Below are 17,405 nucleotides of genomic sequence, written 5' to 3' on the forward strand. Positions count from 1 at the left end.
CATTTATCCATATTTTTTATTTGAGAAAGAAGGATGGATGCTGATAATGACTCCTATGGAAAAGTTTCCAAATTCCCAGTTTCGTTTTAGGCAGACATTTGGGAAGAAGACAGATTGTGGATCAGCCCAGAGAAGTTCTAAGTCTTCTTCCCTGAATAACAAACAATTCTTTTATTTTGCTCTGTGTGACCTCAGGGATATTGGACCTAATTATCATTCCAGTTTCCTAAACAACCACCTGTACCACTAAGGAACTATAGCCTGGATTTGACCACCAGCTGTTGTCAGGGGAAAGTAAACACCTACTTTGTTAACTGTAGGTCACAGTAACCTTGCAGGAAATCCTCAGAGGGTTGCTTTGTTTTTGAAGAGGTTTCTTCAGATAGAACTAATTCACTGCCCCATTGAAAGACATGATAAGGAACAAAACATTAATGTAAAAAGAGACCCATTTCTATTTCTTTGCAGTTTTTAAATCTCTATAAACAGAAAAGATAATTTATATTAAAAGGCTTTATAAATGAGTACATTTTATTATTATTCTTGATTTCTAACATCTAATTTCTACTCCATTCACCAGGACCTCTTAATCAATAATCTTATACAGTTTTATTTTTAATATGTTTGTATTTACATCTTTGATCCTAAGGCTAATGTTTTATTATATTGCATTTTCACACTCAATTACTCGTTTTTCTTAAATGTCTAGTGAGGACAGTTAAACTATCAGTTGAAAACTAAAATGTTGAGACAGAATGGTCCCACAGATCACTTCTTTTATGAGTGAAGGGTCACTACATCAGCCATCTGAACCCCTCTTGGCCAGGCATTGAGGACTGAGACTTTCAGGCTGGATCCATGACTAAGTACAAATGGAAGAAATATGTAAAGCATTGGGGGATTCTTGAGTTGGTTAACTGGACCAGGATGCTCAATTATCCCATGAAAATAAGGTCCTGAGGTAGATAACAGGAGGTATACATTGTATGGAACATAGGCTGGGAAAATCAGATAAGAGCAGGCAAATAGACTTACCCATTGCTTGGGACCGATGACTGCCCTTTCCCAAAGTTTTATATTCAGATTAACTGGTTCTATCTGTGAATAACACATTCACACAAATTCAGCATTATTTGATTCAGTGATCCTTGTTTTATTGTATGTGCATTCCAGAGAATACATCAGTTACCTATAAAAGATGACATATGTAGGTCAAGACACACACAAAAACACACATGGACATACACAGACATATGAACATATTAATTATATAGAAATAGAAATAAGTGGTTTTATATAAAATGCTTTCTATAAATTTGGTTATATGAAATAATATATGCAAATCTATATAGTTCTAGAATAATGTACTTGTAAAGTGAAATTTTAATTCATAGAATGGAATAGGCTTTTTATATTCTGTTGAATATGGCAGCTATGTTTTCAAGAGAAGTATTTCCCCACCAAGTTAATAATCAGGTTTGAATTTTAATAAGTAATTATAAATTTTTAGCAGAGGAAAGGCATTGGTCATCAAAGCATATGATGCTATTTTTCCCCTCTCTCTTTTACCTTTGTAATAAGGCTTTTTTCTTAAGTTGCTTTCTGCTGTTTAAAACGGTAACATTCGTGTTCTAGCAATAATTGTAGAGGTTTGGGTTATTATAAACTTTGAATATCAATTCCTCCCCTTCTGTGACAGTTCTACCACTAGGGAAGTCAGGCTTGCAAGGTCTAATTACTGCAGCATTTTGATATCCCTAGCTACAATATTGGCAGGAATTTAAGCTATGGTAGAATTCACTGGTGACACTGTTGTAACTAAAAAGCACAGAATCTGTTTTCAAGCCTGTTCAGTATGGAATCAAGTATTGGATGATGTCAAATAGTCTTGCTGCAAGTTCAGAAGTTACTTGGATGAATCCAATAGGAAATGCTAATTATTTGCAATAGAATGTAAATAAGGTGGCACTAAGTCTTATTTGCAGTGACTAATGAAAGCTGTTGTACTATAATCATTGAGATACAGAATAACAGGACAATTCATTAGGAAAACCATAGTTGACAAGCAGTTAATGCATGCCAGTCTGGACTTTTCCTCTTGCTTCTGTTTACTTCTATTATTTCTTCTTGATAATAAGAAGTCCCATATGGAAACATATAACAAGGATAAGAAACTAGCAGCTAAATTTTGCCAAGCTATGCTGAATATCTACAGACTGTAAGTCTTCCTTAGCTTTTCTTTGCCTATGAAAAACAACTGCCATATTAGGCTGATTGAAAATATAGTCATTTTCTAGTCAGCAAATTGCTAGTCTGAAAATTTTTCATGTTCTCTCTCCAGACTTGAGCAAAACTTAGCTATGCTGCAAATTATTTTATTTCCCAGACATATATTACATTTCAAAGTTTAGCCACATTTTCACTTCTCAGATTTTAGCAGTAGAACACTTTTAACAACTAAAAACAGTGAATTGCTTGATACAGCTCTCTTCTATGTATTATAGAATACAGGCCTTGGTAAATAAAAGTTGAAACTCTAAAATAACTTTTCTGTTCTGGGGCATATTCATCACAGCAACAACAGTGCAAGATACTACCCTATTTTCAATTCGTATAGCCAAATTTTGAACTTATAGAGAATTAAAGTAAACAAAGTATTTTCTATTCCCCAAAGATGTAAAAATTAGAAAGGTGATTTATATTATGTGTAATTTTCAGAACTATTTATTTCACTATCTGTGACTACCATAAAGGAAAGCCAGCTCATTTGACTCAATCAGCAATTTATGGCCCATCCTCTTTTGAAAGGATTTCAGGTAGCTTATCTTTTTAAGGATGAAGAAGTGAAAAGTTAATACTGTGATTTATTTTTGAGCTTCCTAACAGCCAGGGGAAAAAGAGGAAATAGAGCTGGTTATAGAGTGCCGAAACTTGGGCTGCATCCTCTAGGCAAATGCATACTTGAATTTAGGCTCAAGGAAATAAAACCCAAGAAATACCGAGAGTAAGGCCAACCAAGAGTTTCATGTACCATTTGTTCCTCATGATTTATAAGGCCATAGATTACCCATACTGAGCTCATTCTTTCTATCTGAAAATGGGTGTCTTAAATTCTTTAGACAGTCTCAGGCTCCCAAGCTGGTGTGGAATAAGATCATTCTGCAGTGATAGTTCACGCGAGAGTTTTTCTACAACTAGGGACCAGATAAAACATAGAAATGTCAGTTAAATTTGAATTTCAGGTAAACAATGAATAATTTTTAATATAAATATGTCCTAAATATTGCATAGGGTATACATATACTAGAAAGTTATTCATTGTTTATCTAAAATTCATATTTCACTAAGTGTACTCATTTTTTATATTGTTTTATTTTGCTAAATCTCGCAACCCTACCCACACTTGCTGTTGAAGCCCCTCACAGTGTCTAATAGAGAACTATTCCTTTATCACAAAAACTGAGGACCCATAGTGACAGCCAATCATATATATATATATTTTTTTAACTTTTAACACATTGAGGTGAACAGATAGAAAGACTATCTAATTTTCTGGCTGGGTGCGGTGGCTCACGCCTGTAATCCCAGCACTTTGGGAGGCAGAGGCAGGCAGATCACAAGGTCAGGAGTTCGAGACCAGCCTGACCAACATAGTGAAACCCCATCTCTACTAAAAATACACAAAAAAATTAGCGGGGCGTGGTGGTGCGCACCTGTAATCCCAGCTACTAGGGAGGCTGAGGCAGGAGAATTGCTTGAACCCAGGAGGCGGAGATTACAGCGAGCCGAGATCGCGCCACTGCACACCAGCCCAGGCAACAGTGTGAGACTTTGTCTCAAAAAAAAGAAAAGAAAGACTGTCATTTTCTATCAGTGACACTTAACAAAGAATCTAGACAGAGTACAATAAAACAAAAAAACTTTTACCAGGAGACTTGAATACTTCAAGGGAGCTGTGGATTGGTGGGGAAAGACCACACACACACACACACACACACACACACACACACACACACACAGAGGATATAGTTAAGTTAGGTTTCCACTTTCATTAGCCAGTGGTATAACATCTTATGGAAAGTTGGATGACTGCATAACAGGAACAGATGTAGCATGTCTCGGAACCCATTGCCTCTAGAAATGAATGGGCACCTGCAGCTACCAGGACACTGTTGCTAGAAAATAGGGTCTCACTGACTCTAAGAAGCTTAGTTCTTACTGCACTACTGTCCTTTTATACTTGGGGTTTACATTCTAGAAGTACACTAACAATCTGGACACCTCGGCTCAAGCAAATACTTTAAACATTGAGCTCTCCTGGTCCTGGAATATATCTCAGTGTCACCAAGAACACATCTTCATTCAGAGTGGGGGAAAGAGTTCACACCCATTAGTCCCTGAACATTATTCTGGAGAGTTATTTTTCCTATAGACTTTTAGAACCTCCTCCTCATCACTACAAAATAGGAAATCCATTTCTTGTAAGGGGTATATATGTGCTGGCACACTGTATAGGTCAGGATTCTGGCTCAGAGACTAGAATCCAGTTTAAGCAGTGAAGTATTTAATCATGATATTGTAAGTGGATTCGGGGTTATTAGGAGGACTGAAGAAACAATTTAGATCAAGCTTTGATGAGCTACATGTAAAGCCCTAACACAGGCTACCATGGCATTTGCTCCCCGCTCTATGATACAGAAACTGCCTGCTGAATTGGGTAGTTGCTGGCTCCAGAACCTCACTGCCACTCCCTAACAGGAAGTCCCCATGATCAGGAAGCCACCACTGTTACTGCCAGATACAGAACCTTGCAGTGCCTGTTACAATTCCACACCAGCATAACAGAGAGTTGTCTTTCTGCCTTTTAGTACTACCCAGCTAGTGACTAGATACAGGGAATGCTGCTGGTGCTATGAGAGGAAACCAAATGCTTCCACAGTCACACTTGCAAGCAAAACCCACAAAAACGTGGCCTCCACCTTACTTCCAACATCCTAATTTTGAGCAGTTTGAAGACTGGCCAAACCAAATCACATCCAAACTGCATGGGATCTCTGATGTGGTTTTTAGCTTTCAGCCACTGCAGTACAGGAAGACACTCTAGTAGATGGTTAAAAATGGATGTTGAATGTCAGTCCACCATAACTAGGACCCATTACCTGTTCACAAGTAATAATCACATTTTATTAATTCCTTTGAACCCTACAGAAGGGAAAAATCAATAAAGGCCATGTCATAAGGCTCTCAGACTCTTTTTGAAAAATGTTTCCGAAGGACCTCTGTAGGTTAAATCATCATTATTTCCTTCTATAAGGACGTATACCGATTCTTGAAGAGTGGCAAGCTTTTTTTGTGGCTTTGAATTCCTAAGGGCTCTGAATGCAGAACCTTTGACAGGGATAATTAGATGTTTTATGGACAATATTTTGACAGCAGCTTTATATAAAGTGTAAAAGCTGCTTCATATGGTTATATCTTTATTCAAAAGCTTTTATCTTGCTTTTGCTGCCAGGTAAAGCCCTGCTTCTGAAAGAGCACAAGCAGCCAGTATCATTCTGACCATTACTTTGGTGGTGCCCAGAAGCTGCTTTCAAAACTCCCTATTATCGTCCTTGATTAGTTTTGCTCTTGTTCCTCTGGACACAAGCAACCCAATGGGACTGGAATTCCTTCCCTCTTTCGCCTACTGTCATGTCTGGATTGGTGCCAAATGGGACAAACTCAAATCCACCCACATTTTGTTCTGTGTATGGTACAACCTCTTGCCCACTGTCGTTACCATTATTTTGTCAGATGAACATAAAATGAAAAGGATCCTAAGTCAGTGGTGAAAGGCAAATAGAGTAGAATTAGTGACAATCCACAAATATTTATAGGGCTATTACACTCATTGCTTTTCCTTGGGATTTTTTATGATTTAGAACATAGAGAAACTCATGCTGTCAATTCACCTAGTTCTTATGCAGATGAAGAGACATTGACAAATAACTTTAAAAGAAACATGAGTTAACAGCTTGAGTACTGAAATATGGTTCTTCCTCTTATGTTACTTGAAGAACCATGCTTGTATAAAAATCACCATGCAATAAATGCAACAAAATCATCTTTATTTATCAAAATAACATTTATTACCAAGACATGAAAAATGAAACCGACAAATTAAGTTACATATCCCTATCAATCTTTTGAAAGTTTTATGCATTTGCTCAGTGAAAAGTCCTTACTTGCCAATTCCATTTGAGCTGTTCTAATCAAATTTTCATATAAGCTGGTTATAATTGTTAACAATCCCTTTTGGGAAGGTGGGTGATTTTTGTAATAGAACTACCCAAAAAAATATGTGTTATATATGTAAACTATCAATCAAAATTCTTGATTTGTGTAATGGTTAGCGAGTTATTTGCAGAATTTTACAGTATGAAAATTTAGCCAAGTGTGCATTTAGTTGTATTCTTTGGGTTGTTTTAATAGAATACAAATATTAGAAAAACAAAAATCATGGAAATTAGGCTAAATTCCTACAGTGCTCCTTTAACGGCAGCTCTCCACCCCACCCTACATATATACTTTTAAACTTTCACTTGGGGATTATTACATATGCCAGATAGTCAGTGAATACTTGCAGAGGAAAATGAGTTATTGGGGCAGATAAATAAATGGGCTTATAATGTTTGCTTACTAGCTTAAATGACTGCCAATAACTGTGTTCTGCTAAGCTTCTTCTCAAAAATTCTAATCTTTCTTTTTTTCTGTGTTTGCCCAAAATCTTCCTCATATATTCAGTTTTATAGATAACTGTCAGGCACATACAGAGGACAGCTCTTTGCAATGGGGATATATTTTACAGCATTTTATTTGTTCAACCGTCATTTACAAGCACCAGCCACATGCAGAATACCGACTGGATGTTCTAGTTGCAAAGATGAACACAATGTTTCCCATCCTGATAAAATTCTCAGTTTTGCAAAAGAAATGATTATAACTTATATCACATTGCCCATGTTTATTAAAATAAATATTTTATGTTCAATTTTTTTAGAACTTTTTCACAAAATAAAAATATTTTAATAATTTCTAATATTTTGAGCATAGTGTTTTTATGGCTTTTAGAATTTAGTTTTGGACTAAGTAATAAATATGGTTCAAAATTCAAGTTTTGAAAAGAAAATATAGTCATATACCACATAATGACACTTAGGTCAATGACAGACCCAATATACAGTGGTGGCCCAATAAGATTATAATGGAGCTGTCCTATACAGGTGTACCATTTTTATCTTTTTTTTTTTTTTTTTACTGTACCTTTTCTGTGTTTAGATACACTTAGATACACAAATACTTATAATCGTGTTACATTATAGCCTAGGGGTATAGTAGGCTATATCAATTACGTAAGTATAGACTATAATGTTCCCATGACAGCAAAATCGCAATGACACATTTCTTCAGAACATAGCCCATTGTTCTCCAAGTATACAGTTTCTCCTTCCCAACTATCCAGTTTCTCCTCCTCAATTGTTTAGGATTAAGTTCAAGTGCATAGGAGAGAATCCTCAAATTATTATTGGCTTTTATACTTCATTTAAACGGAGAAATTCAAAGGTAGTCTGATGCTTGTATGGAGGTTCCAAAATGTCATCACAGACTTGGGCTCCCTCTGTCTTAAAGCCTACCCTCTTTATCCTTTAGCTTCTAATTCCCAAGTCTGCCTCTCAGTCCAATTTCACCACTAGAGTGCCATCTATCATTTCCTTATTCAGAGAGGAAAAAGAAGACAGTAACAAATAGGTCTTTAAAGAGCTTTCTCCAACACCAAGAAGAAGAGGTATAGACACAAATTCAGGTCGCAGGGTACTTCACATGAAGGAATGTCTTTAGTAGATAGGCCATGAGCAACATGAGAGAACCCATTGCCTGGAATGTTTCTTCAGTAGCTGCTCATGGCCTAACCAAGGAAAACAACATCCAAAGCAGGCTTCATTTAATTCACCTTTTTGCTTAGAGCCAACCTCTCTCCATAAGTTTTAAGTATCATAGCTTTCAAATTAATCCATTCTTCATTAAATCAGTGTTTTATTTCTTACGTAAAATTTTACCTAGAAATAGGAAACAGAACTAATGCTAGTATTGTATTTGATAGATATCTTCTCTAAGTAAAAATGTGGCTCTCTTCATTATATGTTCTACAGTTGAACTCAAATCACACAAATATGTTTGTCCCCATTCACTAATATATTGATTTTCAAGCAAGACATTTTATTTTATGGCTTAATTTCAAAGGGAAAAATATTCTGGAAGGAAGGCTTTATATGGTATGTCAGAAGAAAAAGAGCAGTCTACTGTTTTGTTTTGTTTCGGTTTGTTTCTAAAGAAAACTGAGTGCTTTTTAGAAACATGCATTTCCTTATCAGAGGCATACCATGAGCTAAATCTTAGGGAAAGAAATGGACTATCCATCATCATTATACTGTGTTTGTTTTCAGGTTATATTCTGAATATATTTTCTTCAAGTTATCAGTTAGGTGGGGGGGGGGTACATTTTGAGGTGGCATTGTCATTAAAATATATGAATTTGAAGTATCTGTTACATCTCTGAGAAGCCTTAATAAAATATACAGAAAGATATTCCCCAACCTTTGTGATGATTGAAAACTAGTTCAAGATATTGCTTTCTTGGAATACAGCCTACCAAAAGGATTCAACAAATAACAATTACTTTAAAAAAAGAAGTATTACATTTTCCTATTTCAACATTCCACCATTGAAAATGTCTCAATTATATATGTCGTATAGTACATGTGTTAATATTAATGTCTCTTTACAAGATCTATTATTAGACGACATTATAATTTGACTTTGGAAACTTGCTTCTGGTGATCCCCTTTCTACCTTGTATCATCTTAACAGGCACATTAACCTAATTCATTAAGTTCTTTATATTCAGTAGCTATGAATAGGATCAGAGAGTGTGTTTCATTTAGTCCAGTGACATTTTGGTGTTTATAATTTATAATGATTTGCCTTGAGTAAAACACTATTGCTGTTTCTGAAACTTTGAACAAATTGTCAAGTGCTAAACATCTGATTTTCTTTTTGAGCTATTCAAGGAGACTTCAGAACAAGAATTTAGCTTTGTAATGACAAGAACTTTCCATAGTAATTCCTCTAAATACTTAGGACCTTATTAGGGTGGCTTATGTTCTGTGATATTCTTTTTAAAGAAAGGAAAGTTTAGTGTGAGCTTTTTCCTCACCACCAGCAGCATGGTATCAGGGAGGTGGCCAAGGGTCTGACCTTGTGCCTTTAAGACTGTTTTCTCACCTGTAAAACTGGAATAACAATTCCAACCATGAGAGGCTGTGATAAGTCTGAAACGGAATAAATAATGTAAAAGGACTTGGCTAGTGCCTAATATATACAGTACCAGCTCAGTAATTGTGAATTTTTCTGTCATTGTGTTGTTAAAATTACAGGTTGTATGTTTAGTGATTTCTGTATCGGTGATTAGAAATAAAAAGTTCAGTACAATTGATGACAAATAAGATTGTCCATTTTAACAGTCTGTCTCTTTTTTCTTTTTCTTTGTTTGTTTATTTTTTTTTCGTTTGTTTGTTTGGTTTGGTTTGGTTTGGTTTGGGGTTTTTTTGTTTGTTTTTTGAGTGGGGTAGAATGGAACTCCAAGGGTAGCATTTCAGAAGATTTATCCTCCTATACCTATAATTTTCTTGGTTGCCACCTAACAATGCTGAGGTGGATTTACAGTTATGTGGGAAAGCCAACCAGTATTTTGCACAGATAACTGAAAACAAAATCTAATCATTTATGGAGTTTTTAAAAGTTCTTTAAATACAGTATTTGTGTTGTAAAATCATTTGTAACCGAATAGGAGGCAAGTGGCTAGAAAGTAAGATTTATCCCAAATGGTCTGAGTGAGTGGTCAGACTGTACTAACTGGCCTTGGTTGGACCAGGAAGAGTGGGCTGTTGGGTGGCAAATTAATGCAAGACTTGAAAGTAGAGGAAGCAACAGAGACCAGAAGTTCCTGCCACCATGGATCACTGGATGGCACTGAAGGTAACTAGTTGGCTGATGGCTACTCCATCTGCACACTGTTAAGTAGGCCCCTGAGAAGATACTTCAAAATACTTGAAGTATGGAAAAAGTACTTAAAGCTTAATCAGTATGTATAGATACCATTCTTATTTAAAAATTTAACTGACGTATTATAAATTCTTAACATTTGAATGATTTTTTAATTCCTTCACAAACTCAGAGTAGTTCTAAGGTATCATTAACTTACTGGGCTTAATATTTTTTTTCTAATGTCAACCCTCCTGGACTGCTGCATTGCAGATCTTTTGAATATATTTTGTCAGTGTTTTTAAGACAGTATGTACGTGCTTGACACTATACTGTTCTTTGTTTCTGTTGTATTTTGTGATAGTTAACACAGTACATGAAATTTTAAAAAAATTAAGTGAGATTTTTTTATTCTTACTACTTTTATTTTTTTAATAGGTCCATCTGTCATTGTAGTTACAGAATCATCACAAAAGAGAGCTGACGTAATAATGTATGCTACCAAAGAGTCAGGTATTCCCCTGTTGATAATCTCATTTAAAGCAGAATTTAGTGAGTAATATATTTTAAACACAGTAATTGTGTCAGACCCACCCATTATATGTATTAAGGAAGCAAATAAAGGGAGTCTAACACCAAAGAACAGATTTCAAATCCAGCCTCAGCTGCTTACAATGTGATTGAATTATTTAAGTGATGTTACATTCACTTTCATATTTGTAAAATGGAGGTGATAATAATGTCTACTTCAAAAGAGTTTCCGAGCACTGGAAGCTATTCAGCATATGAAGGGTTTAGTGTATTGCCTGGCACAGAGCACGTCTCCATGAGAGGTACCTGTATTTTTGTTGCCGATACCTCTTCTTTGTCATCTCTTTTTAAAAAAATGTTTCTTGGATATACAAGCCCAGCATTATTCCTGTGAATGTAAGAAAGGCAGAATCATGAATATTAATGCATTTTAACTTAAAAATAGTCATCAAAAGATTAGCATGTCCATAGCCAACTGCTTACAATATGTAGCTGCAGTTGTCTATTAAGTGACATTTTTGTGCATTAAGACTTTAAATATATTTAACATTAATGTGGCATGTCCACTTAAAAATTTTTTTTAACTTTCATCTTTCTGTAAAGGGTTATCCTTAGAAGTGTTCAGTGGTATCATTATCTTCTTGCATACCTTAAAAAAATGTTTTATCTGCAAGCAGGCACTGCGTACTTTCACTTACATAATCTCACTTATTTCTGACAATAAGTGTGGCAGGTGAAGATTATCCTCATCTTAGAGAAAGAAAAAAATGAATCTCAGCAAGATTGTGCGCCTTGTTCAAAGTTATACCTGGTCTTGTGTCACCAGGTCACTGTTAATTCCATTAAACCACAACCACTTTCTTCAAGTGCTATAATTGGGACAAACGATGGAAATTTCCTCTCCCCTCTGAACGGGGGAACAGGTTTTCTTTTTTTTTAACTCCAAAGAACATTATAATGGTCAGGACTGTACAGTGATACACTGACCTCTCTTAGGACAGCATGACTTCCTTACAAGTTGTAATATTCAAGCAAAATAAGGATTGTTGCTTGTCAAGGATGTTATGGAAGAAATAGAGGCATGTGTGTTATGTGTCTATAAGGAACTTTCAAAGCTTAAAATGATGCCTTCTAGTCATCTCTTTCCTCATCCCCTCCTCTAATCAGATGCCATATCCTGAAGCTTTTATCTTCACAAGTTTTCTTTAGAACCCTCTAAAAAGTGTAATGCTACAGAACAGATGCATTAAGCAAATATTTGATCATCTACCATGTGCTGGGAACTTTGCTAAGCAGATAATTTGTGATGTCTTCTTGAGGTGAATTCTGAATTATTCTTGGAGGGCAGAGATAATGATGTGTTCTCATTACCATCTAGATAATAGATGGTTACATCATAAATGGTAACAAATATTAAATGAATGAAAGAGAGGAGTACAACCATATGCTGCATCTAGATAGATAAATGGGGAAAACGGGGTCTATCCTACTTGCTAGCTTATAATAAGCATCTCAATTTATGAGAAGCTGGTTAAAAGAGAAAAACTATGTCAGTACTGCCCCTCTTCATTCTTCTCCCTCTCCCTTCTTGTTCTTGGGAGAGGGAGAATATGGATTGGTGATTTTTTTGTTTGTTTGTTTGTACAGGTAGAATACTTATTTTTGTTCTCAAAAACAATTTTCTTATAAAATTGAGCTGTATGATTCACACTAGAAAATGGAGTTGCACAGTCTTCACACCCCCAGCCAGCTCCCTGAGGCCCCAGTTAGCCGCACCAAAACGTCAAAACTTAGGATTTCTTGTTAAGTGAGACAATAAATACACCTTGTAATAAGCAATCTGCCACTTTTGGGAACATCCTAACTGATACAGACAGGATGGATGGAAGAAACATTGGGAAGGTAAAGTTGAGGATGTGGCATCTTATTAGAGGAAGGGGGACAAGAAAAAGGTAAAGTTATAAACTGAGGTTTAACACCTGAAGTTTGTTTCCTTATCATTAAAACTTATTTCTAATTTAGACAAGGTCTCACTCTGTTGCCCAGGCTAGCAGGCAGTGGTGTGATCATAGCCCATTGCAGCCTCAAGCTCCTGAGCTCATAAGATCCTTCCACCTTCACCTCCCAAGTAGCTGGGACTACAGGTGTGCACCACCATGCCTAGCTAATTCTTGAAAACAGGTTTTGTATTACCCAGGCTGGTCTCTAACTCCTGTCATTAAGGGACCCTCCTGCCTCAGCCTCCCAAAACACTGGAATTACAGGCACGAGCCATGATGCCAGCCGTGATTCAGACTCTTAACTTTCCTCTTTGCTCTCCATGGCTGTTATCCGTGGCTCAGCAACTCATGCTTACAGAATAACTGGCATCAGATCCACACACAGCTGTGCCCAAAGATATATAGATCTTGGGACAGGCCGTCTTCTTTTGAGTCTCTGTTTTTATGAGGGAGAATTGTTCTTGGAAGTCCTTTAACAGACTTTCTTTTTTAAGCTTTAGTAGCCAGAACTAGGTTACATGGCCATGTAGGTGGCTAGCTCTGCCATCAAAAAAACCTCTTTCTTATAGTAATTTAATAGCTCCCTAACAGCTCCCCTTCCTCAAGTATTAACACACTTTAGTCCCAACACTGCTGCCAAATTTTTCTTCCTAAAACACAGATCTGATCCTGTCACTCCACTGCTTAAATTGTTGAGAACTTCCCTTTGAATACTACTTCCCCTTTCCAGATCACTCTGCATGGTACCTGTATAATGTCAGTCCTCAGTGGAGGTGGACTGAATTTTAGTTCTTTTAATTGTAAGATGTTTACAAACACATTTGAGATCATTTATTGAGAGTTTTTTTTTTAGGTTTCAGAAAACAGACTGTGCCAGATGCAGCAGCACATGCTTGTAGTCCCAGCTACTCCAGAGGCCAAAGTGGGAGGATTGCTTAATACCAGCCTGGGGAAAATAGTGAAACCCCATCTCAAAAAAAAAAAAAAAAAGAGAGAGAGACCTTCAGATTACTACAGATGATGTATTTGTTGAGAAAATATGTTTCACTTCTTATGTGCCAGGTACTGTAGCACTGTACTTGGTGTACAGGGGTCCCCAACCCCCAGGCCACAGATAGGACCTGGTTAGCGGCATGTTAGGAACTGGGCCGCACCTCAGGAGGTGAGCAACAGGCAAGTGAGCATTACCCACTGAGCTCCGCCTCCTGTCAGATCAGCAGCAGCATTAGATTCTCATAGAAGCATGAACCCTACTGTGAACTGCACATGCGAGGTATGTAGTTGTGTACTCCTTATGAAAATCTAACTAATGCCTGATGATATGAGGTGGAATGGGTTCATCCTGAAACTATCCTTCCCCCTCACTCCTGTGGAAAAATTGTCTTCCATGAAACCAGTCCCTGGCGCCAAAAAGGTTGCCTCTGGTGCATAGCATTAAAGAAAATAGACACAGGATTGTTTTCATGGAAACTGCCATCTAGAAGGGAAGACTTATTAAAGTGAACAAGTAACTGTAAATGTGGTAGTGTTAAGAAAGGAAAATGGAGAATGACAAGTCAATAACAGGAAGATCAACCTACTCGGAAGGTGAGCCTCCCCAAAAGAAGTAGTATTTAAGTGAGAGCTGAATACGTCTGAGCTAGGTGCAGAAGATATGTGTGAGAGCCAGCTATATGGAGAACAGATTGAGGGGGCCAGAGTCGATGACTGGAGACTAGGTCAGAGGGAATTGCTGTAATCCAGATAAGAGATAGTGGTGGCTTGGGCCAGAGTTCAACCAGTGGGAATAGAGAGAAAATACAGAACATTGTATGTGATTGTATATGGGGAATAAAACATGTGGCTATTGAGTTACTGACTTGAACAGACAGATGAATCTCTTGTTTCCTGAGAAAAGGACCACTGCTTTATTAGAGAAAGAGAAGCCAGACAAAAAGTTTAAAAGACCATGTCAGCAGCTACCTAACCAACCACTTGGAAAACTGGAAGGTTGTTCAGGATATTGCCATTGCCCCAAGAGTGCAGTGTCATCTTAATGATGTATCTTCTGCCTCTCTCTGCCTCTGTTTCTCTTGTCATTACCAGCTGGATATAATGCTGTTACCTTTTTGGCTAATATTTACATGGTTTTCTTGACTTTGTGGTTCTAACATATTGTCTTCTCTCTGGTCCTTGATTTCAGTGATCCTATTCTATTTGTAACTTTCTCTTTGTGTTTTATTGTCCCAAAGAGAGGAGCTTACAAGGTGAGTTGGATATCTACTATAGAATGTCTCATAAGGCATTCTTCTGCCAGGTTGCCTCATGCCAAGTTCACACTGCCTGTGGATCAGATACCATCCTTTGTCCATTGAGCCCTGTTACCCAAAGCATGACAAATTTTATTTATTCGTGCAACAAATTTTTCTTAGTGTTAACTCTGTACCAAATGATATGCTAAGCCTTGGAGTTATTCAAACTTTGATCTGAATTCTGGCTTTCCCATTCACCTAATATAGGAACATATGCCAAAAATTATTAAGTTCTCTGTGCCTTGACTTCCTCATCAACATAATGAATACAGCATATCTTGAATTGTTCTGAGGACTAAATGAAGTAATTCAAGTAAAGGACTTAGTTTACTTCTAGCTTATCATTAGTGGTGTTGGTAAGAGATAGGGTAGTGGTGGTGATGGTGGTGGTGACAACGATGGTACTGGCGGTGTTAGTAAGAGAGGTGGTGGTGGTGTGGTAATGGTGATGGTAGTAAGAGCAATAGCATTCGTTATGGTAGTAACAAAAGAAGTCATTGAGTCAGTGAGAATGGTGTGGTAGAAATGAAGGTAAATAGTTCTTGATCATGACAGTTGTGGGGATGGCGGTAGTAGATTATAGGAAAAAAAAACCTGCTGTTAGCTGCAGGATGCTCAGAAGGGCTGTCGATAAGAAAGCCACTCAAAGCTTCAAGGACTGTCCAGTACAAAGGAGTTTTTAATTGTGGTTGGGCTCCATTGTTAGGAAACAAATCACTATGCTCGCTTAAACTTGGACCTTGGGGAGTATATTTTATGAGTTCAGTACTGAATTACTTTCACAGTTCAAGAACACTGGCAAAGTGACTTAAAAGTACACAACAATTATCTAACTATTTCATAAAGTCAATTTAAGGGTGGAAAGTCTATATTAAAATGACAAGAACAGTGCTCACTTGCATGTACTTTAAAGAGCAAGATAAAGCCTCGCTTCTTGGCCAGGGTGCATTATAGTCATTCAGTTAAATCCTCTGAGTATTTTGTCTTTTTGACAGAAGAAACTCATCTCAAAGTATAGTTTTGTTCTGTATAATAAATTGTGTTGCTTAAAAACTTTCAAGCTGAATTCAGAGCTCTGTGAATTTTCTCTTTAATTTTTTTTTGCTTGTTTATTTGAATAGCTTTTGTAAGTAAACCTGTTTTGAAAAAGAAGGTAGTAAATCAGTTTAAGAAATTAATACAAAGGCAGTAATAGCCAACTTTTGTTGAAAAGGCCTGATACTCTGCTAGGATATTTATGTATATTATCTCACTTAATCACAACAATATTAAGATGAGAGCCAGCAAATAAATGAAGACTCAGATTTTCCCATGCTCACACAACTGGCAAGCCATTCTGTTGGCAGAGCCATTTTAAACCAGATTGTTAATTGAGCAAGTTCTTTATTATTCCTTCTCCCATGATTGTTTAACAATAAGAGAGATGAGTCACCATTTTATTAATATATCCCTAATCTACTCCCATATTTCAAATAGTATGTCTTTTTCAGCTTTATAATTTGTTGTGCCATTTTTTAACTAACTTTAAATGTAGAGAGTACATTTGAAATAATCAAAATGAAGTTGTTGGGTTTTTTTTTAAGATCTTTGCAGATACACCATAGTATTACTTTTTAACACTTTTCTATCTTAGCTGTAGTCAATCTGTTGTTTTGAAAGAAGACCAACTTAATAAAAGTAAATCATGTTAAACTAATGATTCTATAAAATTATAGGCTCACCCAGAAATAAAAGTTATTCATCTGAAAGAATACAAAAGATTATGTATTCATTTAAAAACTTTTTCTCAGGTATGATTTTGTTCCAAATGGGCATAGATCTGCTTTTTAAAGAGTTTATGTGTGTATGAAAGTAGTTATCTCTACGTGTTGAGAGGACAGATGATTTTTAAGTTTCTTTATTCATCTTTGTAGTCCTCATGACTGGCAACTTTTTAAAAAATTATACACGGGAATGAAGGTCTTTTAGTAAAGGATTTTTAGTCTATACGGTCTTTTTAAAATCCAGAATAAATAGGATGTTTTTTAAAAATATTTATTAGTACCATAAAAGCAGTATGTCTTATTTAAAGCATTCAGAAAATGCATTCCAGAGATAGGTCAGAGCTGTGGAAATATAAACTGGGGGATTGCCAGTAGGTAAATGGTATTTAAACAATATGACTGGAGTAGATTGCTTTGAAATTAAGTGTAGATATAAGAGAGTTAATATTCAAGGACAGCCCTGGAACATACTGACATTGGGGCTCAGGAGGAGGAGGAGGAGGAAACACAAAACACTGAGAAGGAAAACCAAGCAAGGGTGAAGTCCTGGAAGCCAAAGGAAGAAAGAATTTTAGGTAGCAGAGAATGACCACTGTGTCCAGTCTGCTGAAAAGTCAAGTAAGGTCAAAATTGTAAAACGATGATTGGTTTTGGTAATGTGGAGGCTACTGTGACCTCAAGAAGAAGCAGAATTTTAGTGCTGTGGTAGGGACAAATATCTGATTGGAATGAGTTCAAGA

At 36.5% G+C, this 17,405-nt stretch overlaps 1 protein-coding gene and 1 long non-coding RNA gene across 8 annotated transcripts in view; one reads left to right on the forward strand and one right to left on the reverse strand.

The window, feature by feature from the left end:
• The window catches only part of LOC105485577 (diaphanous related formin 3), a 498,294-nt gene that overhangs the window by 432,653 nt on the left and 48,236 nt on the right, over positions 1 to 17,405 (forward strand). The window contains exon 28 of one of the 7 annotated variants that reach the window (XM_071081265.1): positions 10,519 to 10,724. The exons of the other annotated variants lie outside the window; for them this stretch is intronic. Coding sequence (XP_070937366.1) covers positions 10,519 to 10,640 — 122 coding nt within the window. The 3' untranslated portion in view covers positions 10,641 to 10,724. Of the gene's footprint in view, positions 1 to 10,518; positions 10,725 to 17,405 lie in introns of those variants that run through there. 7 annotated transcript variants of the gene reach the window in all.
• LOC105485573 (uncharacterized) overlaps positions 630 to 17,405 on the reverse strand; it is a 29,470-nt gene continuing 12,694 nt past the window's right edge. The window contains exons 2-3 of the long non-coding RNA XR_989674.3: positions 10,918 to 10,999; positions 630 to 1,189 (exon numbers count right to left, since the gene is read on the reverse strand). This is a non-coding gene — a long non-coding RNA (uncharacterized lncRNA). The remainder of the gene's footprint in view (positions 1,190 to 10,917; positions 11,000 to 17,405) is intronic.

Source organism: Macaca nemestrina, chromosome 16, assembly GCF_043159975.1.
Source record: "Macaca nemestrina isolate mMacNem1 chromosome 16, mMacNem.hap1, whole genome shotgun sequence".
NCBI classification, from domain to species: Eukaryota; Metazoa; Chordata; class Mammalia; order Primates; family Cercopithecidae; genus Macaca; species Macaca nemestrina.